This window comes from Sinocyclocheilus anshuiensis, unplaced genomic scaffold (genome assembly GCF_001515605.1).
Source record: "Sinocyclocheilus anshuiensis isolate Anshui unplaced genomic scaffold, SAMN03320099.WGS_v1.1 scaffold631, whole genome shotgun sequence".
In the NCBI taxonomy this organism is placed as follows: Eukaryota; Metazoa; Chordata; class Actinopteri; order Cypriniformes; family Cyprinidae; genus Sinocyclocheilus; species Sinocyclocheilus anshuiensis.
Genome location: NW_015548268.1, coordinates 606,567 through 630,181, shown reverse-complemented (window position 1 = coordinate 630,181; position 23,615 = coordinate 606,567). Strand labels below are relative to the sequence as shown.

The 23,615-nt window shown below is 37.9% G+C and overlaps 2 protein-coding genes across 2 annotated transcripts in view; both read left to right on the top strand.

The window, feature by feature from the left end:
- Nucleotides 1–9,003, top strand: part of hecw1a (HECT, C2 and WW domain containing E3 ubiquitin protein ligase 1a) — a gene marked incomplete at its 5' end in the record, with an annotated part of 69,406 nt that extends 60,403 nt beyond the window's left edge. Inside the window, 8 exons of the mRNA XM_016443248.1 lie at nt 633–746; nt 851–1,003; nt 1,494–1,592; nt 1,688–1,817; nt 3,932–4,078; nt 4,193–4,307; nt 5,946–6,144; nt 7,891–9,003. Coding sequence (XP_016298734.1) covers nt 633–746; nt 851–1,003; nt 1,494–1,592; nt 1,688–1,817; nt 3,932–4,078; nt 4,193–4,307; nt 5,946–6,144; nt 7,891–8,002 — 1,069 coding nt within the window. The remainder of the gene's footprint in view (nt 1–632; nt 747–850; nt 1,004–1,493; nt 1,593–1,687; nt 1,818–3,931; nt 4,079–4,192; nt 4,308–5,945; nt 6,145–7,890) is intronic.
- A 2,051-nt stretch (nt 9,004–11,054) lies between these two features.
- LOC107655700 (serine/threonine-protein kinase 17A-like) overlaps nt 11,055–23,615 on the top strand; it is a 48,824-nt gene continuing 36,263 nt past the window's right edge. The window contains exon 1 of the mRNA XM_016443276.1: nt 11,055–11,489. Within this exon, the coding sequence (XP_016298762.1) occupies nt 11,341–11,489 (149 nt within the window). The 5' untranslated portion in view covers nt 11,055–11,340. The remainder of the gene's footprint in view (nt 11,490–23,615) is intronic.

Sequence of the window (23,615 nt, the reverse complement as noted above, 5' to 3'; positions counted from 1 at the left end):
TGCAATATAACAAAGAGTGAAAAATTTAAGGGGGTCTGAATACTTTCCGTACCCACTGTACTCCAGCTTGTGGAAAAGCTACTTGTGATGAACTGATTTGTCATATTGCTGTCTCTTTTACCACCTGCATTATTGTGGTGGTTGTCAACATTTGTTAAAGACACAAAACAGATTTTAGTAGCAGTGTGCATTGTTGAATTTACTACTTTACACTCAAATTCTCTTGTTTGTAAATTACAGTTTATACTGTAAAATGTACAGTTTGTTCTGTAAATGTTTTTACAGTTTTTCTGTATTTTTTACAAAATTATTCTGGCAACCACAGCTGCCAAAATTATTTTGTTAAAACTACAGATTTTGTTTACAGTGTAGGCTATAATCGATTATGGTCTAGTACTGCATCGATGCAACGATTAATTTCAACACCCCTGATAGATAGATAGATAGATAGATAGATAGAGAGATAGATAGATAGATAGATAGATAGATAGATAGATAGATAGATAGATAGATAGATAGATAGATAGATAGATAGATAGATAGATAGATAGATAGATAGATAGATAGATAGATAGATAGATAGATTTTACATTTTACATTTTGATTTGGTTTAATTTTGTGTTGCTATTAAGGCTCATCATCAGAAGGGAACATCTACTGGAGGGCACCTTTAATCAAGTAATGGCCTACTCACGCAAAGAGCTCCAGAGAAACAAGCTCTTCATCACCTTTGTAGGGGAGGAAGGGTCAGTCGACTGTGTTCTCATTCACATGCATGCTATTGCCAGACATACAAACCTAAATTTGGAATCTTAACTGATCTAAAATGTTGCATTCACGTTCCCCATAGTTTGGATTACAGCGGCCCATCGCGGGAGTTCTTCTTCCTGTTGTCTCAGGAGCTGTTTAACCCCTACTACGGTCTGTTTGAGTACTCAGCCAATGACACGTATACGGTGCAGATCAGCCCCATGTCTGCATTTGTAGAGAACCATTTGGAATGGTGAGAGATCTTCCGTTTTCTACCTTACTATCTCTCTTTATCTCTAATTATTGCTGTTTGGAATGTTGGAATGTTTTTGAAGTTCAGCTTTGTAGTTCTCTGGTTGATGTGGCATGCGGTTGAGGAATCGCATGCCTTCTGGTCATAAGCGGTCACGCTACGTCTTTGTTTTGTCTCTTATTTCGGGATTTCGACTGCCTCTTGTTGAGTAAATTATAGAGTTACAAAACTAAATACAAAGACAAATTCTCAGCATTTTCCTTGAACTTCATCCAAGGAGAGGACACGTCTCGTGAACATCAGCTTTCAGATTCACAACTTTTAATTGAATTTAAATGCTGGCCAAAGTCACAATGTCTGACTTTCAAGCCCTATCCAGAAGGTAGAACATTTTAAAAGCCTATAATTGGTTCAAAAACAGGATCTGTGTTATATTGGAGCATGCACAGAATATTATGACATGGATAAATGTTTTGCTGGACCCTCACAGGTTCCGTTTCAGTGGCCGTATTTTGGGTCTGGCTCTGATCCACCAGTATCTGTTGGATGCTTTCTTCACTCGACCGTTCTACAAGGCCCTGCTCAGACTGTGAGTCTCAAAGCTTCTTTGCAGTGGAGATGACATCATAAAGTGAGTTTCGAATGATGGATTTTGATTGGATGTCTGTATTGTGTGGTCCATAGAGTGACAGATCTGAGTGATTTGGAATACCTGGATGAGGAGTTCCACCAGAGCTTACAGTGGATGAAGGACAACGATATCACGGATATCCTGGATCTGACTTTTACAGTCAACGAGGAGGTCTTCGGACAGGTGCTGGATAATTCAGAAACACCTTGAAGGAGGTTTTTTTAATCTATTATTTTGGTAATAGATTAATCGAACAATTACTAGACTGATTAATCGACTAGTCGTCAACTATTTCACAGATTAATCAGTAGGCTTTGATCAATTATTCAGCTTTTACAATGTTAAAATATTGAGTTATACATATTCTATACACATTCATACATATAGAGTTGCTTTATAGCAGAATATGAAGTTTTAATTATAACTGAAAGCAACACTGACACTGTTTTTTAATGGTAAATACTGTAAAGCTGCTTGCTTTTGTGTAAAGTGCTATATAAACAGGGGTGCACATAAGTCTTTCAGCCTGGTTCTCAAAAGAGCACATGGATATTTGGTTTGGTCCTCACACTGCACATAGTGTGACCCATTAAATATAACTATAAAAAAATAATAATAGTGATAATAATATTATTGCACTTTATAAAAAAATAAAAAAAAGTAAATAAACAAAATAATAAAGTGTGATAATACTATTATATTTTAATATAAAAAGGGAGTATTAAATAAAAAATACAATATTATTGGGGGGTAAACTTAAATACAAAATGATAATATTGACTTTTTTATATATGAATTTTCATCATTTTCAAACTTAAAATCAGCAAGCTTTTATTTTGACGGGTTGCCGGCAAGTAAGTATATGCGCTGCCGAGTGAAGAGCAGTTTTGCAGTTTTGCATTGTGCTTTGCATTATCCGGCAGCGGATAACCTAGCTTTATGCTTTCAGTTCGAATAGAAATCTTATAAGGTAACACATTTTGTCGATCTAAAATTGTAATTGTGCATTTGCAGCTGTCAACCATGTCGGTATGCAAATGAGCGATCTGAACTTATTTACACAGTGCAATTTTTATTTTGGTCGCACATCCGCACCTGCGTACCACATATGTGCGCCCCTGTATATAAATAAACATAATGTGACTGCAGAGCTGCTTCAAACATATCCACATCGCTATGATCAGATGCTTTATTAACTGCTGTTTTCCCACGCTGTCATTTTTTGTTTATTTTGTTACTGAGGGGAAAGCATGCAGCATGCTTACATATTCATCTAAATGCCGCTCTCAGTAGATTCGAGGTGTTCGCAAACAGTAAACCCCTGCTTGCGTATATCAAACTTCTTTTTACCCCTAACAGAAGAACGAAAAATAACTTTGCCATCAGTATATCATAGCCGTACAAATGACAACATTTTTTGTTTGCATTTTTATAAAACTTTCCCACACTCTACTGGTTCATCTTCATTTGCACGTCTCATAAGCATGTTTATTTCTATTAGGTTACATCCAGGAGGGCTGAATTACAGTCTTGCTCTACAGCGCCACAAACTGGTCAAACTGCGTTATTGCAGGCCCTTACATTAGGTCATATGAGATCAAACGACTATTCGACAACAAAAATATTTGTCGTTGTTGACGTTGTCGATAATGTCGACTAATCGTTTCAGCCCTAGTGTCTTAACAAAATACCAACAATAATAATGATCAATGATTAAGAAAATTGATGCTCAGGCATTACATATAGCAAGCCAAACCTGTTTACCAGTTTTCCACATTGTACTAAATGTTGGAAAAGTTGGCACGTCGGGGTCACCAATGCAAACCAAGCCACGCTGTTTACACCAGTGTTTCTCAATTCCATTGCAACCACAACCACAATGGGAGCTCCAGGACCAGAGTTGGGAAACACTGGTTTACACTCGGGAGATCAACTCATCAATGGTTTACCTCAGGGGTGTCCAATCCTGCTCCTGGAGGGCCACCGTCCTGCAGAGTTTAGCTCCAACCTCAGTTAAACCCACCTGAACTAGCTAATCAGTGTCTTCAGGATCACTAGAAACTTCCAGGCAGGTGTGTTAGGATAAGTTAGATCTAAACTCTACAGAACGTTAGCCCTTTAGAAGCAGATTTGGACACGCCTGGCTTGGGATAAATATTTTAACATTACACACAACAACAAAAAAGTGGCTCAGGATGAATCCATGCTTTTTTAGGTGCCATGTTACTAATAATTGCAAACATTCTGGTGCGACAAAGGTTTGTACCAACCCTTAAAACTTTTCATGTCATTTGCAGGTGATAGAAAGGGAACTGAAGTCGGGAGGCTCCAATATCCAAGTGACGGAGAAGAACAAGAAGGAATACATTGAGCGCATGGCTAGATGGAGGGTGGAGAGGGGAGTTATGCAGCAGACCGAAGCCCTTGTAAGAGGTTTCTATGAGGTACGTTAGCTTGAATAGCAGTTTCACTAACACAACGGTTTAGTTAAACAATTACTTACTAATCCGATTCAGGTGATTTGAATGTCATATATAAACTGTTCCTTTACAATGCAGGTCGTAGACTCCCGCCTGGTTTCAGTGTTCGATGCTCGTGAGCTGGAGTTGGTCATTGCAGGGACGGCCGAGATCGATTTGAACGACTGGAGATCCAATACAGAATATAGAGGGGGTGAGCGAATGCTTGCTTTGTCTTTAAAAATTAATGGCAGCTGCTGGGTAATATTGTCAATTTTGCTGCAAAAACGATCAATGAATCATTCATTACTGAAGAGAAATGCTCAAGTGGTCTTCATCAGTGAGTAGAAGCTTGATTGTTCAGGCTAGCATTTGTTCCATGTGGAGTGGTCTCACTTTTCTTTCAGGTCCTCTGCTGTGAATTACTATGGAGGGTCTACAGGATTGTATCCCACAGCTAATGCCAAAACAAGTATCCCATCTGTTTAGATTGCAGTTCATAACACTGAAAGCGTGACCCCTGTAGAATTTCATATAACCCTGTGTGGTTGTGGTTTCACGGTGTCGAGATAACCTCGGTTGAATCTCTGGAGTCTTCTGTTGACTTTTCCTGTACAGCCTATGCACATTCAGATACGCATTTTCTTTTCTTCTTATACTTTAGCTACTTTAAATAAGCTTGTTACCTGCTCCCGATTGGCCACTTTCCTGCAAAGTTTAGCTCCAGCTTCAATAAAACACACCTGAACCAGCTAATCAAAGGGGGCTTTGGCACTGGAGGAACGTTTTCATAGTTCCTATATTGTAACTCTTGGTGGAAGTACCTGCATTTTGACTTGTTTGCACCACATGAACTGGGAATGATTTTAGTTATAAGAATGCTTTTTGGGGGGACTAAATTAGCCCCTACTTTAGAGTAGGGTCTAACCCAACACAATAGAAACTACCAGTGATGTAAGTGAATGTTGGTTGGCTGAAGGCATGCCATACTAAAAACCGGCACCTGCCATTTTTAAAAAGCCATGTAAACACAGAGTTTACATAAACTTACTCCAGAAACTAACTCCATGAACATGAAAAACAGCAATAGATGGATCGACGCCGAAGTCCAGGCATTTCTCCATCCTTCATCCTTCAGTTGTTGACGTTGTTACCATGCTTGTTGGCTGGCTTACGTCACTTCAATGTTCCTAATTCCGGTGCAAATGCAACCAGGAATAAGGCCCTAGGGGAAAATTTAGATCTCGGGGACTGCCCTGGTGGCTAGTTCCTATAAACGAGTTCCTATAACTACCCGGTGCGAAAGCCCCTAAGATCTCGAGGATCACTAGGACTTTGTCTGAAATCACCCCCTTTATAGTGCACTTTTTGAGGGTTCAGTCATTTGTAGTAGCGTCTGAAACCATATAGAGTGCACTTATTCAATCCTATAATGCACTTCAATAACGAATGTACAACTGTGCACTGTAGAGTTGATTCTGAATTGATTCCTGCAAAGATGCCATCCACAGTGCTTTTTGTTCGCTTGTTTTCATTCACTCATTCAGTGTATTAAAGTGAAGTAATGTAGGGAACAGTGAATGAGGGAATAGGGGGCGAACCTAGAAACTTCCCGGCAGGTGTGTTGGAGTTAAACTCTGCGAGAAAGTGTCCTTCCCGGAGCAAGATTGGACATATTCCTGCTCTGTTGGAATCTCTTCTGCACTTCTCCTGAGGAGTTAGGACGCTACCTTAGAAATTAGCTGTCTGTGTAGGCAGTCGACAGCTTTCTATGTTTTAGACAGAGCCTCATAATGCACTGAACATCCACATGTTCGTGTTTAATTTCACAAGTCTCCTCATCACCCTCCAGGTTACCATGATGGGCACGTTGTGATTCGTTGTTTCTGGGATGCGGTGGAGCGCTTCAATAATGAGCAGAGGTTGCGCTTGCTGCAGTTCGTGACGGGAACGTCCAGTGTCCCCTACGAGGGTTTCGCAGTGCTCCGTGGGAGCAACGGCCTGCGGCGCTTCTGCATTGAAAAGTGGGGAAAGATTACCTCTCTACCAAGGTATACTGTTATAGATAACACTCTTTCTGCCTGCAGAATCACACATATCCCAAAGTAATGCTAAACACAGCTTTATATAACTCTTGATGACTTTTTAGTACTTGAGGAAGGCTAATTCATCAAGAGGGAAAGCTCTATGCTAGCTGAGGTAGAACAATGTATCCAATTTTCCAAGGATTTATTAGTATTTGTCTTTTTTTTTTTTTTTTTTTTTTTTTAATGAATATAGTTTATTTTTTTTAATTAATTTAAATTTCTGTTTTAGTTCTAGCTATTTTAGTACATCAGGTTTAACTAAATCAGGTGTTGCCTTGGCAACTGGCTGAATATACAGTATGTATGTATATATATACACTGTATATGTGTGTGTGTGTGTGTGTGTGTGTGTGTGTGTGTGTGTGCGTGCGTGCGTGTGTGTGTGTGTGTGTGGTAGTTTTAGTTAACTCTAATAACCCTGAAAAGACCCAATAAAACTGACAAATTAGCACAGTTTTCTTTTGTTGGCATATGTTTGTGTGTGTGTGTGTGTGTGTGTGTGTGTGTGTGTGCGTGCGTGCGTGTGTGTGTGTGTGTGTGGTAGTTTTAGTTAACTCTAATAACCCTGAAAAGACCCAATAAAACTGACAAATTAGCACAGTTTTCTTTTGTTGGCACTTCCTCCTGAAACAGGAAGCTGGTGTGGAGCAGGACTCAGTAGCTTTAGTTTAGCCTTGCTAAACCATGAACGGCTAGTTGCTAATGCTAGTCACTGAAAGATGCTATTAGGAGGAGGGGATATTCTCATTCTAGAGAAAAAAGTGTGATGTTATGAATATTTTTGGTGCATTTTCCCTAGAGAGGATATTTTAAATGTGCATATATTGCTGAAAGTTTGTTTTGTCAACTTTTTGGAGCACATTACCATATAGATGGCTTGCATATGTGCTAGATTAGAGATGCTACACAGAAAGACTCAGGATCTCAAAGACCTGGGCTGAATATTAAAAACCAAAGGATTTTCTCTACCATTACACATTCATTTCATATTGCTCATGGTTTATATTTCATATAATTAATATTATGTCTCATTTTATGAACAATCATGAGATTGAAGCAGGGCTTTGAGATCCTTACATTTCAATTTATATTTGATATCAAAACAGTCATGAAATGAAAAACACAGAGTGCAAAACGCAGAAATAATGGATGTATTTAGGACAACCCAAGCAGATACTTTGTGTGAAGCTTGTTCAAATACTGTTTTGTTTACCTGCCATGGTTCTTCCACACTGTGCAATTCAATCACAACAGCAAAGAAACCGCCTTACTGTTTAGACTTGTAAATAAAGCTACCCGAGATGTGTCATCCTGAAAACCAACTGTTAGACTCAGAAGCTCAATTTGCATCCAGTGGTTCACCTTGAAAATCATTTCTCTCTGTTCTGGCAAACAGAAGGGGCTGCGGATCAAAGCCTGGCGCTGTCAGCACTAAAGTACAGGCTCATATTTCTCTGTCAGGGTGAGAACGGCTCGGAGTTTGTCATTGTGTGTGCACAGCATCAGCAGCCAGAGCTAAATAAGGCCAATGTGATGGAAAGGATACAGATGCCTCACTCAGATACAGAATTTCACATGCTCTGCTGGGGAAAGCTGCACTTTACAGCAAAGTGGCTCACAGAAGTGTAGAGCTCGTCTCACCTATTTAGTCAGAGGCCATGATAGAAGCTCCCTCTTGACCTTTGACCTCTGTATTTTCGTCTGCTGCAGGGCGCACACATGCTTCAACCGTCTGGATCTGCCTCCCTATCCGTCGTACCCTGTGCTGTATGAGAAACTTCTCACCGCTGTGGAGGAGACCAGCACCTTTGGTCTGGAGTGAAGAAGTGAGACTTGATTTTAAATTTTTTTTTTTTACTGCGAAAACATTTTCAATAACTCAGTCCATGAGAGACTTTTTAAACTTCATCTGAGAATTTTGTTTAAAATAACTTGAAATAGCATGTTTCTGCACTAAAATCTAAGATATGTAGTACTTTGTGGGAGTGTGGGGTCAGAAGCATCATGTATGCAATAATGAAAACCTTGCTGCAGCCTATTGCATCCTACTCATGTTTGTCCTTGGCATCATGCTATTGGTTAGGCATCAGTACATCTCCTTTCTGATTGGATATTCCCTAAAAACGTGGTAAAGTGTAATTTTCAACACCTGGCTATGTTTGAAACGGAATACTAACATATTGCTTACTGAATACTGCACAGTATATACTGTACTTAATACTGCCCACATTTAAAGTTCTGTAGTATGTGAACCATATGTAACAAATGAACACTTCCAAGTGCAGTATGCAATGTAGTTGTCACACGACCTCATTACATTGCATGTTTAAAAATTATGTGTCGCCCACTTTTCATATCAGAAATAAAAGTTGTTTTGCATTTTAATGTGTGAATGATCACATAATAAGTCTAGTTTTGGTATTGCATTAAGTAGGCACATTGCATTATGGGATACAATACTCTAGATATGTAAAACATCATCTAGGTATTGTGTGCATACAGATAACATTTATGCTGTGCATGTTATGAATACTGCATAAATAGTATGAATAGTATGCTAGTATGCTATTCTGAACATAGCCGCTGAGCAAACCTGAGTTTAGGAGGGATAAATTAACAACACATTTTCATTTTTGGGTGAACGGTCCCTTTAAATCAAAATCAAAGTTTAAAAATTAATGCACATGTCATCGGCTGAACTCCAAACCACAGCAACTGTTTGCCTTTACATGATTCCGATTAACTGTTTTGCCTGATTTAATCACGTGGCTCAAATACTGTTGATAATGTCATTAAAAACGGATTATGTTTTTGGAGCAGAAATGGTTAAACTCAAGTTTGTCACCTCACTCTCACTAATATGAGCTCAAGCTTTAGGTAGGAAGCACACTTGGAAGCTCACTTGATAGTGATGTAAGCCACTTCATTGTGTAACCAAATTAGTGACACTAACACTGAGCTCATCAGAACTTTCTGCCAGCAGCATCCATGTGGCTACGTTAGAGATAACTCTCTAACTGTTTAAACAATGCTTCTTAAAGCCAAAGCTGTTTTAGGTCACAGGGATGAGCTGCATTTAATAATGACACTGGCAATGGCACGATATTGGATTCATTCCCAGATTGGCATAAGTCCTCTTTTTCCCAGACATGTCCTGGATGGATTTTTCTAAATTGCCTACAATGTCTGGGTTTTGGCTTTATTTTCCTATTGACAATCTCTCTACAGTCCTCATACATTATATGTATGTATATTTGCATTGCTTTGACTGTTGTCTGTAGATCCCGCCTTCTTGCACACTACGATTGGTTGATACGTACAATGCCTGCATGCTATTGGTCAAACCACTTTTCAGTCATTGCCCTCAGCAAGTGTGAAAAAAAATATGAAAACAAAGCCAAAATGGACATTTTAGGCAATTTAGAAGTCAAGGGGGGAAAAAGGACGTATATCACCCTACTTGGTATAATGTGATTTGTTGTAAATTTGTGGGCGTTGCCACGGATAATCCACCTTGTATATTATACGTATGTCTTTATTAATTAAAATACATCTTTTTAAATAATTTATTTGTTTAATTTATTGATGCACATCTTCCATAGCGACAGTCACACAAATATGAGTTGGTTTGTCGCTCGTATCTGTAAAACTGTAAATGCAAACAGGCTTTGTCTTCTAATATTAATACAATTACTGTTCATAACCACAGATGACAAAACCAGATGCCCAGATTTTTTTATTATTCAGTATGAAATATCTTAAGTGGTGCTTTTATGTCTTTATATTTGTATTTTTTGTTGGCCAAACGCCTCTCACCTCACCATCAAAAGAGAACTAGTTCATGGATGGATCTTCACTGATGTTTAGCCAGGCCATCATTTAATGCATGCAGGCTCTTATGATGGTGTTTATCACTGTGTTGCATTTATTGTTTATTATTCCCCGGGGAATAAACATGCTCCCGATGACTCTGAACGTTTTTTGGAAGGATGTCAACTCAAGGTTGTTTTATTTATCACTGACAGAACTTGTGAAATGACTATCTGACCATTTGCTGTACACTGTTCAGTTGATGATGATATAATGTATTTTTATCATTTTTATTTGTTGGCAGTTTTGTATTTTATATTCCTTTTGTATATGAGTTCAAGATAATGTGGCAAAAAATGAAATTGCATATGAAAACCCTTTACTTGCGATGCAAACTGATGCAGATGTTAATGAAAATACACGTGTAAATATAATTATGAACATAAATTACTCTACATCAGCCTAATGTTCTGATGTCCATCTGTTCTACATGAACAGACTTTGCTTTTCCCCAAATCCTTGTACATAAATGTCAATAAACAATCTCTTTGTAGTAGGTTGTATTAATTATGTTCACTTACTAAATATGGGGTTCACACACATTCATAAACACAAAAGTTCACTCTCAGCCTTACACAGTCCAAACACTAGAGGGCCTCAGAAGAATCTCTTCAATATGTGTGTGAATGTTTTGCTTCTCATGGGGAGATAAAAATATTTAAATATGCCCAGAATAAGAGCAGTCTTATAATAATAATAATAATAATAATAATAATAATAATCAGAAAAGGGACACTCTTATTTTATTGTAATCAGGGCTATATATATATATATATATATATATATATAATAAAAATTATATTTATCATTATAGGTAAATGTTTATGTTAAATATAAATGCAAATCACAGAGGATAATAGTCTTTGGGTGTCTAAAGGTCCCGTAAACATTAAACGATTCCATTGTCATTCCATCTCAAATATATAATTATTTAATTAATTAATTGGTCACCTTTTATTGGTCAAATGTCACCGTCAAGGACCACCTCCTCCCGCCCACCGCCCTGGCAACTGAAGTCTGAGGAACAGCTTGAGCTTGGCTTTCAGTTGCGTCGGTGCGGATGACAGCAGACGAGTCGAGGAGAGCAGCAGTCAAACTCAAGCGCTTTTTTTTAATCGAAGATGAAAACAGTTCATATTTTAGACACGTTTAAATGTTGTTAATGTCAAGTAAAAATTCAGCGAGAGGTGAGGTAGCGTGATAGTATTCGTCGCACGGTATCTGCTCACCTGCAGGTAAAAGCGGCTGTAGGTACAGCAATAAAACGAATTGACGTTAATAGCAGCCGTTATGACTCCTGAGTGTCCCGAGCCCAGAAGCCGCATTCGGTGTGAATCCGGTCAGAACCGCTCCGGTTTGCTGCGCGAGATCCGGACCGCCGTCAGGAGCGAGCCGTTCACCGAGCGCTATGACGTCATCCCCGGCAAAGAGCTGGGCAGGTGAGGCGCACCTTTACCTTTGTGTGTGTGTCAGCTGTACCGCGCGTTTTTATGTCTTATTTATCTTATGCATGTGCTTCATATGCGTTGTGTGTATGTGCCGTGCACTCTGAATCGGTTTGGATTTAAAAAAGTACTAATTTTGAAGTCTTGCCATATGTTTTGTCTTTTAATAAGTGCTGTGGTCAAAGTAAAGCATGCTTAGTAAATGTTTTGGCATGTTATATCCTACTTGTATTAACGTGCATTGTGCATTGAACGTTTATACATTCAAGGCTCCCTGTGCGTTATTATATGGATCTGCATTCTTATATATGGATATTGCATGCATTTATTGCTTGCAGTTCAATACATGTGCAGGATTTAGTCACGCATCACAGTATTTTGAACATCTGCACTGCTTCAGAGTGTAATTCGGCATTGCTTTGTCATTTAGATGGCTTGCATTGATGCATTTTACATGGATCAGTTCAAGATAATGTGTAAAAAGTCATGAAAACCCTTTACTTGCAATGCAAACTGATTCAGTTGTTAATGAAAATAAATATATTGTAATTAATAATGTTCATAAATACATATCAGCCTAATTTTCTGATCTCCATCTGCTCTATATGAACAGACTCCGCTTTTCCCCAAATCGTTGTGGATAGTGCATGCATTTATCGCTTACACTGCGTACAGTTCAGTCAGTTTAAGTCATGCATCACAGTTTTTAACATCTACACTGCTTTAAAGTGTGATTTGGCATTGCTTTGTCTTTCAGATGGCTTTCAGATACATGGATATGGACATTTAATGAAACACCCAATAAACTTTTGCATGCAGTGCATTAAAGCTGGATCACATGATTGGAAAACCGAGCCGTTTGATGGCACACTGTGTTGATGCCAGGGCTCAGTGGTTTTTAAATCAGCGAGCCTTTGCCAAGCCTCTGTAGGACTTGAGCACTATGAAAACATTGCTCTGATTTCACTGCGCTTACTCTTGTTTGTACCGAGGATATGCAGTGCACACACAAAAAGATTTGGGCTTGTGTAGCATTTTACGCCTGTGCAAAACTAGCAGAAAAGTCACTTTTATGTGTCCAATATCAACAAAGTGCTGGTTGAGATGATGAATAGGGACATTTAGCTTTTGCATGATGGACCAAAGTTTGAACTCCAGTTGAACACTTGTAAAGTACAAGTTACAATAGAGTGTCTTTTTTTTTTAATGGTTTATTATCTGACAGCCCACACGGCTGTATTAGTCACAAGACAAACTCTCAGACATGTAATATCAGCAGGCTATCTGATCCGTTTGTTTGCAAAACACATCAAGATTAATGGGCAGAGGTTTGAAAGTGCAACTATCTGGATGTTTGCCACCACCGTTTAGACCAAGCCATTTCATCTGAGTACAATAAAGCAAGAGAAAAGACAAATCAGTGACTAGTTCATGTCCAGCATGTCTCAGCCCGTTTCCCAAAGGTGAACTTGAATGGCTCAGGATTTCAGGGATGTGATTGGCTGCTCCAGCTGGTTTTATTTTGATGCCTGTGCTTGTGGAGATGAACCATTTTCAGTCTTCAGTGAGCGATTTCAGTGAGTTATGATTCTGATTTCCATTCTGAGAATCACATTAGCCTAGATATTGCCATTTATAGTCTAGTTAGCCCAAGTATATGTAGTCTTATTTCTCACAAGAGTCAAGACTATTGGTATTTGATTATCACTGACCGTTTCGAGAGTAGTTTTATTTAGACCAGATGTTTGTTTAGAGTATTTTTTTGTTAGAAATTGCACATGGCAAATATTTGCGTCCGTTTATTTAATGTAGCGCAATGCTGGAAATAGTCTAGATTACAGAATGGACTAACAGGTTTAGACTGACAGGTTTTAAGAGTGGCAAAAATGTTGAACTTGTAAAGAGCTACAGGCATCATTCATAAAACCTCACATAAGTGAGGAACGAATCAGGATTAGGAAAGGCAGAGACTCCTAATGATTTTTTTTATAACAGATTTGGAGAAATGTAGCACTGCATCAGTGTGTCAGCAATGGATGCTCTGCAGTGAATGGGTGCCGTCAGAATGAGAGTCTGATAAAAACAGCACAGTAATCCACAAGTAATCCACAGCACTCCAGTCCATCAGTTAACATCTGGAGAAGACAAAAGCTGAAACAAATCCAGCATTAAGACATTTTTAACCAAAATACGAGTCCATAATCCATAATAACTCTTCCTCCAGTGAAAAAGTGTTCTGGTCTGAATCAGGAGAGAAATCTAAACAGATCAAGCAGCATTTAAACGGCTCTAAACAAATGTGTGGCTGGAAGCGTTATTATGGATTATGGACTCGTATTTTGGTTAAAAATGTCTTAATGCTGGATTTGTTTCAGCTTTTGTCTTCTCCAGATGTTAACTGATGGACTGGAGTGCTGTGGATTACTTGTGGATTATTGTGATGTTTTTATCAGCTGTTTGGACTCTCATTCTGACGGCACCCATTCACTGCAGAGCATCCATTGCTGAGACACTGATGCAATGCTGCATTTCTCCAAATCTGATGAAGAAACAAACTCATTTACATCTTGAATGGCTTAACGGTGAGTATATTTTCATCAGGTTTTCATTTTTGGGTGAACTATTGCTTTAAAGATGTGTCTCAGTGTATGAGGTGAAATCGGAGCAGTGCTGTGTGATGCTCAAATGTGGATAATTGCAGGGCCGCCACACTGCATTCCTTAGCCACTGTGCTTTGTGAACACCCAGTCCTGACGGATCAGAACCAGTACTCTACCATTGTGTGTGTGGACGGCAGCCAAATGCTTTAGATCAACAAATGTCTTTGCCTTGCATGTATGGGAACACATTCTGCACGCTGCAGATTAGGCCTGAGATATTTGATGGGAAGAGTGCCATGTAAAATGAGAAGTGTAATTTTTCAAACATTTGGGCGACGTTTTATCTTCTTGCATCTAATGCCAAGTTTCTTAATGCCGTGTCACAGATCTGGTAATGGCAGCGTGCCATTTACAGTTCTGCTGGTGTTAAAAAGGAAAGATGTAATTTAAAACCCTAAATTTATAAACTGAAATGCATGCCACTTATGCATTTTACAATAAAGATTTAAAGTAATAGTTCACCCAGAAATGACATTTAGCTGAAAATGTCCTCTCCCTCAAGCCTTTCAAGATGTAGTTGAGTTTGTTTCTTCATCAGATTTGGAGAAATGTAGCATTGCATCAGTGTCTCAGCAATGGATGCTCTGCAGTGAATGGGTGCCGTCAGAATGAGAGTCCAAACAGCTGATAAAAACATCACAATAATCCACAAGTAATCCACAGCACTCCAGTCCATCAGTTAACATCTGGAGAAGAGAAACAAATCTATCAAGACGTTTTTAATCACAAACCGTTGCTTCTGGCCAAAATGTGAGTCTATAATAACACGTTTCTCCTGTACACTGTAATAATACATATTTTTCTCCTGATTCAGATTGTGATGTTTTTATCAGCTGTTTGGACTCTCATTCTGACGGCACCCATTCACTGCAGAGCATCCATTGCTGAGACACTGATGCAGTGCTACATTTCTCCAAACCTGATGAAGAAACAAACTCATCTACATCTGGGATGACCGGAGGATGAGAACATTATCAGCAAATAAAGGCAGAATTTGCTTAAAAATGAAAATTGCTCTGAATGTTTGTTTGATCACACACTTTTTGCACAGTTCAGCTTCAGTACTGAGCTCTGTGAACCCTTGTTATTTTTTAATTAAGCTCGTACATTTGGGAGGGATGTGTTTGCAGCGTAAATATGGCTGACACCATAGTCTCACTGTTGTCTTAAACAGCATGTCATCAGCTGGGAATTTCTCACCCTTCTTTCATCAATCTCCTTCTTTCCTTTCTGGGTGAGTTCCGCTGCTTGATTGACAGATCTGTGCAGCGTGATTTATATATTTTTTTTTTCCCTTTGTATTTCCCATCACTTTTCCGCTTTCTTTCCCAGAAAATTCCGGCTCTAACAGCCGAGTGGGATACCATGACATCATTGTCGTGCCATTCAAGTCGTATGGGGCTAAAAGCCCAGTGGCAACATCTGCTGTGCACCATGGAAACAGAGCGGGTGACGGCGATGTCATGTGAAAGCCAAGTTTGTTATTGAAGCCATTTTAGTGCTTGAGTTTCAGAAAGAGGCAGTGATGATCTGGGCCAAGAGTGTTAGTGTAAATTTGTCTAAATATGTCGTTTTAACCAATCGCCGCCACATCAACAACTTTTTTTACAAACTTTTTAGAATAGAACAAAGCACTAAAGTATTCAACTTTGACATTATTGATGTCAAATTGTGCAGCTTGTGCTACTACTAAGAAATGTATCTTTTAAAAAAATGGTGAGTTTTTCACAATTTTTTTTCAAAAAAGGAATATATATAATATGTGTATGTATGTACACATTACCATTCAAACGTTTGGGATCAGTAAGATTTTTAAAGGGGTCATGTGATGTTGCTAAAAAGAACATTACAAGATGCGCATTAAATATCGCATGCGATTTATCGTGCAGCCCTAATTTAAAGTAATGGTTTTCAATTTTAATATACTTTAAAATATAATTTATTTCTGTGATGCGCAGCTGTATTTTCAGCAATATTACTCCAGTCTTCAGTGTCACATGATCTTCAGAAATCATTCTAATATGCTGATTTATTATCAATGCTGGAAACAGTTGTGCCGCGTAATATTTTTTTTTTTTGTGATTACTTTTTCAGGATTCTTTAATAAATAATTAGTTAAATAAGTTCAGTTTTTTATACTTTTATGCAGCAAGGACGTGTTAAAAAAAAAAAAAGTGATAAAGATTATATTGTTAGAAACAATTTCTATTTTGAATAAATGCTGTTCTTTGTAAACTTTTCCGTGTATATTCTGTGTAATTTTCCATGTTTTCTGAACTACAGCCCAAACTGGGGTAATAGGGTTTGTTTGTAAAGACGTTATTATATTTGTCTGCAGTAAGGCATGTCAAGCAAACCAGATCTGTGTTGTGCATAATTACCACCGTTTAACAAAAGCGAGGTGCTGAAAGGACATAGGTCTAAAAAAACAGAGTAAATGCTTTCAGATGAGGCAATGCTCTTTCCCTGGATATTTCTGCAGTATCTGTGGCCCCTCGCTCCGCTCCGTGCCGGGGTCACATGTCAGAGTTCATTATTCCTGCATGTCCCAGACACAGAACAAACAGGCCTCCGCTTTCACTCCAGCAGCCTTTTTCACCCTTCTGTGAACGTGCGTGCGCTGATGGGACTTTTTAGTCATATGTTGTTTTCATTCCCTGCCTTTAAGAGCTTTAGCTCCTGTCAGAGGCTAATTACCTGCGCTCTCTCTAGATGCCTGTTGCTGATTAATGCAGCACAGAAAAGCAGCACTTTACCCTGAGAAACTGAGCAAAAGCTGATGTTTAGCTAAAGTACACACTTGCTCACTTGGCAGAAAATAAAGTGCTGCTGCCCTCATATAACACATTCATGTAATGTGGCAGAAAGTACACGGGGAAAATTTTTTTAAAGCCTTTTTCACCACGGTTTTTTTAAGGGCTGTAGGCTGTCAGTAAGGCAGCTATGATGTCCTAGTCCATCCCAGCCTTACTTTGCTCTTTAAACTGTCACTCATGATGAGAAGCGGCCTGCGGTGATGTTCCCACTGACAGTGATTTGAAGACACAAAGCGACCGGAAATCATTCAGTTTCAATGAGAGTTGCCAGATTGAGGCAACATGAGTGACAGAAACCACTGGGGATGCGACAGAGTGCAGAGATCAAACTGTGGAAATGCAAACACGACGCAGAGACTAGGGCTGAACAGAAGAAAAGACATTGTGATATTTATTGAAATATGAAGTAATCCGGGATTTTTGGTCCGATGTCTTGAATAGCTATCTTTGAAAAGTAAAATTAATAATTCTAGAATGATTGGGGTGATTTTGGTGGGGAGTGAATCTGCACTGAAAATAAAATAAACTATAATTATTTATTGTTTATTATTATTTATTTATTTATTAGTGCTATCAAACGGTTAATTGCATCCACAATAAAAGTTTTTGTTTACATAGTATATGTTTGTGTACTGTGTATATTTATTATGTGTATATATAAATACACACACATGCATGTGTGTATATATTTAAGAATGTTTTGTTTATATGTATATGTATATGTATATGTATATGTATATGTATATGTATATGTATGTGTGTAAATATTTGCAAGATATATACATGAATGTTTGTGTATTTTTTTTATTCATAATAAATACACACAGTACACAAGTATATATTATGTAAACAAAAACTTTTTTTGGATGCAATTAATCGTGATTTGACAGCACTATTATTCATTTATTATTTATGTGTGATCTGTCCTTTTAGGGTTGAACAATTTTGGAAAAATCTGGGTGTTTAACAACAAAGTGAACAAAATAAAGTAAAAAAGAAAAAACTAAACAAAGAAACACCCCTTTCCACTTGGTCAAATACCCACTGTTGGACCCATTCATGACTATACAATATGATGAGTTGTGATTTTTTTTATTATGTAAAGTAATATTTACGTCTTAATTTCTTAATTTTCAAGTGCTAAACCATTGGCAAACAAATATATGACCTACGTGTTCATCATTTGCAGCGCATGATCTGGTTTTTCAGCTTCTCAGAGCGGCTTTGGTTAGTTCCTGTGAATCGAGACACTTCTGAGTCCCTGAAACTCCGGATCATGAGCTGCACACGTGTAAATGAGCACAGTGCTGCGCTTCCCTCTGAAACATTCAGTGCATATATTTAATTAATCTGCAGCCTTCATGACTATCGCATTAAGCTGTATTGGAATATTGATTTTTGTGCAATGAATGTGTAACTTGGTGACTCCCATTTATTTCATAGTGTGAAGGCCTCTTAAGCGTTCGGTAGAGGAAGTATTGTTGATTTACTTTTGTTCTGAATCCGTGATGTCACCTTCTAGCAGACAAAAGCTCAGACTCAAGACGATTAAGGTATTTACCTCAAATTACCCAATAATGGCATCTTGTTGGTGATGTCACTTTTTAAAGAAATATGCATGATGTTTTAACAAATTTGCATTTTTGTAGTCCACACGGAGATAACGGTAGCGTTTTCAAAAACTTGCACTTTGAAACTCGTTTTAAAAAGTTTGTTTTTTCAGGCCCCCAAAATGCAGCAAAATGAATGGCCAAAATGCATACTTTTTTTTTTTTTTTTGAAAGCTTTGTGTAAATGATGCATCCAAAGAAGACTTGAAGTTAGTGTTTGCTTGGCGACTTTCTTTTAAATGCACAGTTGAGCTTTATTTATGTTTTGCATTGATCATAAGGAAAGAATAATGGCATTTTGTTGAATTGTTTCTTCATTGTGAGTGTTTCTGGACCCGACAAACCACCATCCTTGTCATTTTTACACATTGTCCAAATGGTCAATGGGTTTGCCGTAAGAATTTGTATGACTTATTAGTTCTAAATCCGCTAACGAGAACTGACACCTTTTTTTCACGACCAGGACGAGATGACACTGATGTCATTAAACGCTAACTGTGACTATATCAACATGCAATATCGCTGACAAAAAAAGACGAGACTAAAATGTAGTTTAAAAGATTAAAAACTATATATCCAAACATTTCTCTATATTTTCATCATCAAAAAAAGAGGTGAAAAATAGACCTTCACGAGTTTCCATGCTTGCATTTGCCAAGAGTTTAAATCCCCTAATCAGAGCTTAAAAGTCTTAAAATCTTCCCCGTGTTTTACTTTATCATCACAAACTGGCAACCATCTGCTCTCTCTGCACTACAGAAAAAGCGCTGATGATCTGAAAACATAGACCAAGATGTAAGTTTGAGTTCAGTGATCTCTATTGAGATATTCTGCTCACGTGAAAGTGTAAGCCATATGTGTTTATTCATCACAAGGCTGGAAGCTGCGACTAAATCTGCCATCAAACCTTCTCATTGACGAACTGTAATAAATCCAAACATGATCTTATTGTTGTTTTAATAGAAATACATTAATATACCACTGCAAGGGCTGTATAGCTAAAATAATACTTGACACATGTCGAGTATACGACTGAAATCTAGTGCTCTCGAAGACTCCATATTTTAATTCAACATCATCATCTATATTCTTTATTCCGTGAATTCAGTGTCTGGTTTTAGATAGACAAGCATGAATGCATTTAAAACCCTCTTATTTGGACAAACTACTTGTGTTCACAGTCTCAGGATTTCTGATTACTTTCTAACTTTCCTGCGAGCTGGCCGACTGCTGACCATATAAACCTCATACTCAGACAGACCATCTGCTCTTGATATGGCCACTATTTCACATAAACCGTGACCCTGCCGTCAACCCTAGACCTGCACACATGAAAGCCATTGCGCTTGGGTGTTGTCTGAGTCCAGAGGCTCTGGAAATGTGCTGACATGGCTGCAGAAAGAGACTCCAAATCACAGTCTGTCCTTCCAGCAGCTTCAGAACTCAAAGGCCCTCGTCTTGGGTTAACCACACAGCTTTTTGAATTCCATACAATAATAGAAGTCATATTTGACAAAACATCTGCACCACATCATGGCAAATGTGACCTGAAAATTGATCGTTGGTAAAATTTCATTTGTAAATCATCTGCTCATATTGCAAACTGTTGTAGTGATTAATTACAGATAGGACTGGGCGATATGGACCAAAAAATGATCACGATACAATTTTTTTCATATCAGTCGATATTAGGGATGCACCCAGTGGCGGCTGGTCAATAGGGGGCGCCTTCAAGTTAGCCAGTGAAGAAGCCTACTTCAACATGTAAAAAATAAGTTAAATATATATTGCAAAATAATTACGAAATCACAAAATGCTTCAGATTGTCTCAGACAAACCCTCCCGCTTTTGATTTTAGCGAATCAGTATCGTTTTTATATATTTTGGCCTCATGTGATTGGATATCTCTTCCAAGATGAAAGTAAATTCGATTTTATTCTTTTCAAAAAATCCTTTCACAAGGCATTTAAATTAAGGGAGAAAAATACGGATCATGGAGCTTGGACGGAGTTGGCTAGCTGGATGTGATGTAGGTCATGCCTTTTATTGTTTTCCCTGTTTGTTATTTCAAAGTCCTGTCACTGAAGCATTGTGGACAGCGACACCGAAAGAAACTGAAACAACGTAGTTTAACTTGAGGCGATCATCGCGGTCCAAGCACAATGGCTTGTGTAGATTATATAGTTAGAGTCCTTATGGAAGTATTATTATATGCACAATATTTAAGTAGATAAATAATATAGTGTCCCTTTTTCAATTGGACATACATTCAGTCATGTCTGACAACTTGACAAATATGTTGTCACCATTAAAATTAAGATGGTCTAAGTATTTAGGAGATTACAGTTTGTGCATGCTTATTGTATTGGGCTATATTAAACTTTATGAAAATATAATGAATTTGTTTCTTACTATAAGTCAATTTATTGAACCATTTTCACAGTCTTTAAACTGAGATCTTAAATGATTTGCTATCCTGTGGCTCCCTCGTGTGGACAACATTAGTATTATGGCCTTCATCTCTGAATCACATTAATATAAATGGCTGATTTTTTTTTAATGATTACACGTTTAATGATTACTTTACTAACAATACACCCACATTAAACTCAAATTCACTGATTTGTAGGATCTTATTTCATGCTTTAATAGTTGAATTTTGAACTTCCATTTTTTAGCTAAGCAGTAATGATACATTATTATGTCACTTTTTAAATGGTTATTTAACAATTGCATTCAGTTGTGCTGTCTGCATTAACAGTGTGATTCAGGTTATTTGCACCCTCCCAAAATTTTTTAGCACTAGCCGCTACTGGATGCACCAATACCATTTTTTCAGAACCAATCCAATCCGATACCAAAAATTCTGAGTATTGGCAGATTTTTTAAAAATCCGTGTAGAATTTGGCTCTCATTGGCTATCACGGGAGCCCGATCAAGTGTCGTAAATATCAAACATGTTTGATGCGATTTGAGTTTGGGGACGCTCCGTCTTGATCGGAAGCAGTTAAATAATTGTAGTGACACCACACAATAGAGGTTTTCTTGGACAAAAATATAGTTTGTGACAAGCCTCGAATCAGGCCACGCAAACGTCGTCACTGATCGTTCGGGGTGCAAATCGGCCTTAAAATCTTCATGTGTGGCCAGCCTTAATTACTTTTTTAGGGAGTAACGTGGTATTGTAATGCATTACTTTTAAAATTAACTTTCACCAACACTGGTAAATGCACCATCCTATCAAGGGAAAAATATGTCGTGATAATTATCCTTATTGATTTATCGCCCAGCCCTAGTTACAGACTCATGCGACATCCATGCTTTGGCTGGATGGCTGGAGTCCTCTGGAGTGGCAGGTATTATGTGAGGAGATTAGAGTTTCTTTATCACATTACCTCATGGCATTCGTATCTTGAGCAGCAGGACCAGATTAACGCGACACCATGGAAATGAAGGTATGCCAAAGCCACGCAGTCAAGGGCAGTTAAAGCCTATTAGGTTTTCAAAGGAGTGGAAGGTGCTTTAGTGTTTCTGAATCAGTCTCAATCAGAGCGATTACGAGACCATTGGGATTTTATGAATGCTGGCTTCCGAGTCATGTGGCTCAATCACCAGCAACCTGTATCTGCAAGTTTGTATTTTTATGTTTCTCATCGCTAGTCAATTTATGAACTGTTAAATGCAGCTCATCCCTGTGACCTAAAACAGCTTTGGCTTTAAGAAGCATTGTTTAAACAGTTAGAGAGTTATTTCTAACGTTGCCACATGGACGCTGCTGGCAGAAAGTTCTGATGAGCTCAGTGTTAGTGTCACTAATTTGGTTACACAATATACCTATAGTTAGGCAGCTAACTTACCATATTGGCCCGAATATAAGACGACCCTGATTATAAGACGACCCCCCTTTTTCCAGATGTACCTTTTGGAAAAAGGCTTTTTAAAAACCAAATCTGTTTTTTTCTCAGTAAAACACATTTTGTCTTCAATTATTTTCATATTGCATATTTTTCCTATTTTAATTTTTGTTTTGAAAGTATGGTAAAAACTGGTCAAATGTACCAACAATCACATTTAAAAAATATTCACTTTTTGATATACCATAAAAAAAAAAAAAAACAGGTAGCCCATCTGAATTAGGACATTTAGGCTATCCATCTAATAGTAGCCTACCAAAATCTTATTAACAGTAGAAGTTAAATCTTACTGTAGTCTTCAAATCTGGGTACTGTCTTACGTTTTAAAATCACAAAGGGAGTTTGGTCCCATCAGGCTAACGTGACAGTCACGACTCATGCAGCTGTAAGCTTTTCTGCTTCTTTTGTTTTTACTCGCGATCTTTACAACACGCATTACATTACGTATTTCATGGCACACTCGTTTTATGCGTATTTGGCGCCACCTATTGTTGTGGGTGTATTATTGACATGTCAAAGTCTAGACCCTGTATATAAGACAACTGCGTTTTTTCAGATGTATTTCCAAGAAAAAAACATCGTCTTATATTCGGGTCAATACGGTATATTCTAGGGATGCACGATATACTATATTGTTGACCGATATTGGATATTGCATGCCAAAATTCAATTTGGTGATATGTCAGTAACATAAAACCTCATTGGTTGTTGCATGATGTCAGTCATATGACACGCAGGAAGAAATGAGGGTTGATACCATTTCAATTAAATGCAGTTTTTGTATTTTTGATCAAATAAATGCAGCCTTGGTGAGCAGAAGAGATGACTTTCAAAAACATTAAAAAAAAAAATCTTACGCTACCGTTATGTCATTTTCAGAGCCTGAAAATTTTGGACTGCACTGACTCTTATTGAATGGATAGAAAACAGCTGAAAGATTCTTCTTTCCCTTTAATGAGATTCTGTAATTGATTTTGAATCAATCACTGATCCTTTCCTGCACTTTCACAGCAGAATCTTGTAGGGCTGGGTAAAAAATATCGATATCTCTATTTTAATCGATTCTCATTTTTACGGAACGATATCAATTCTTAAATCCCAAGAATCGATTATTCTAGCC